General features: G+C 39.9%; 1 protein-coding gene across 1 annotated transcript; it reads left to right on the top strand.

The window, feature by feature from the left end:
• The first annotated feature begins 396 nt into the window (after positions 1 to 396).
• Positions 397 to 1182, top strand: LOC132042112 (uncharacterized). Its single transcript, XM_059432729.1, has 2 exons — positions 397 to 567; positions 631 to 1182. Exons 1-2 carry the CDS (start codon positions 397 to 399, stop codon positions 1180 to 1182), a joined length of 723 nt encoding a protein of 240 aa, XP_059288712.1.
• The last annotated feature ends 742 nt before the right edge of the window (positions 1183 to 1924 follow it).

Genomic DNA, 1924 nt, shown 5'->3' with positions numbered 1-1924 from the left:
CTATGAGATATGCGCCTCCAAAGTTAACTAAAATCCGTCCCGCGTTTCTCAAATTTTCGTCGAACTTATTTTCTTCAATTTGCTCAATCCCGAAATATTCCGAAATTCTCCATACATGATATTTATCACTTATTACACTAATAATGGCCATGTTCCCGTGTTTCAAAATATTCTTTCCCGATTACGACTTACGAGATCGTAATTCACCCTTTTTCTTCGTTGTTACGTACTTTCCATGGCTTGTGCCTTTCAAAACATCTCATTACTACGATGAGGTACATGTCAAACTCATGCTCTGAAAACGTGGGGTATAACAAGTACATCTTAGTGGCTATTGACTATGTTTCTAAATGGGTAGAAGCGGTAGCTTTACCTAATAACGAAGCCAAGAGTGTCATGGGATTCTTGAAAAAGAACACATTTACTCGTTTTGGTACCCCAAAGGCGATAATCAATGATGGTGGTTCTCACTTTTGCAATAGAGCCTTTGCGGGATTGATGGAAAAGTATGGAGTCAAGCATAGGATGGCAACCCCTTATCATCCTCAGACAAGCGGGCAAGTTGAGGTCTCTAATCGGGAGATAAAGAGTATTTTAGCAAAAACGGTGAATGCGAACAGAACTGATTAGGCCCGCAAGCTCGATGATGCTCTATGGGCTTACCGGACTACCTTCAAGACTCCGATTGGAACTTCGCCTTTCAAGCTAGTTTTTGGTAAAGCATGTCATGTGGAAGTTAAAGTTGAACATAAGGCCATGTGGGACTTGAAGAAATTGAACATTAATTGGGAAGAAGCGATCAAACTCAGGTTGTTTCAACTCAATAAGATGGATGAGTTCCGCTATCAGGCATATGAAAGTGCAGCATTATACAAAGAGAGGATGAAGCAGTATCATGACAAGAAAATACTGAAGCGCGAGTTTTACAAGGGTGATCATGTCCTACTGTTTAACTTTAGATTGAAGCTGCTACCGGATAAATTAATATCAAGGTGGTCCGGCCCTTTTGAAGTGGTAAGTGTTTCACCCCATGGAGCGATTGAATTAAAGTCCGAAAATAGAACTCGGACATTTAAGCTGAATGGGCAGAGGGTGAAGCACTACCATGGTTGCATAGAGGGGGATAGAATTCTTGATTGGTACTGGTTAAAGCATCTAGGAACGGATCCTGAAACAGAGTAAAAATGGGTACCACTGTCATGCCGCGACGTTAAATCAAGTGCTTCTTGGGAGGCAACCCAAGTTTATATTTCTATAAATTTTTTGTTTTATTTTTTTTCTTCTTCAGTAGTATATCTGGATTATTTGACGGGTGTTGAGTGTGTAGGAACTGAACTCAGGTACTCAGTGCAAATTGACGGACCGTTAACAGTGTTGATCAACCGTCGATGTGTATGTACGGTATGCAGAGGCCAAGATCATAGAGTTTGCAAGTTCAACTCTCTGAACAGGCAATTCGATGAGCCGTCGAAATTTGACGGTACCGTTGATGTACAACAACGGTTCGTCGAATTACCCAGGTAAGTACTGCGTAAAGAAAGAAAAAGAAAATAATAATATAAAATAAAAAAATCCAAAGAGACAGTTTTAAACATTCCAAAAGTCGCGCCTCTTCCATCACCCCCCTTTCCCACTTCATCAGTTATAGCCCACGACCACCTCTTCCATCACCCACCATTGAACTTCCAATTTTCACTATAAAATCACCATAAAAACTCATAGAAAACCACCACCAACAAAAACAAACCGTCTTCTCCAACAAAAACAGAGTGTGTCCTTTTTTTTTTTTTTGAGTTTCTTCGAGTTTCCTTCTAATTTCAACTCATAATCAGGTATGTTGAACCAAAAAGGACCCTTTCTTGGTTTTAGTTTTGATAATCCGTTCGAAAATTGCTCAAAAACACGGCTAGGGTTTCTAATTAAA

Source organism: Lycium ferocissimum, unplaced genomic scaffold, assembly GCF_029784015.1.
Source record: "Lycium ferocissimum isolate CSIRO_LF1 unplaced genomic scaffold, AGI_CSIRO_Lferr_CH_V1 ctg13351, whole genome shotgun sequence".
NCBI lineage: Eukaryota > Viridiplantae > Streptophyta > Magnoliopsida > Solanales > Solanaceae > Lycium > Lycium ferocissimum.
Note: the sequence above shows the minus strand (reverse complement) of the source record. Positions and strands in the feature narration are given on the sequence as shown.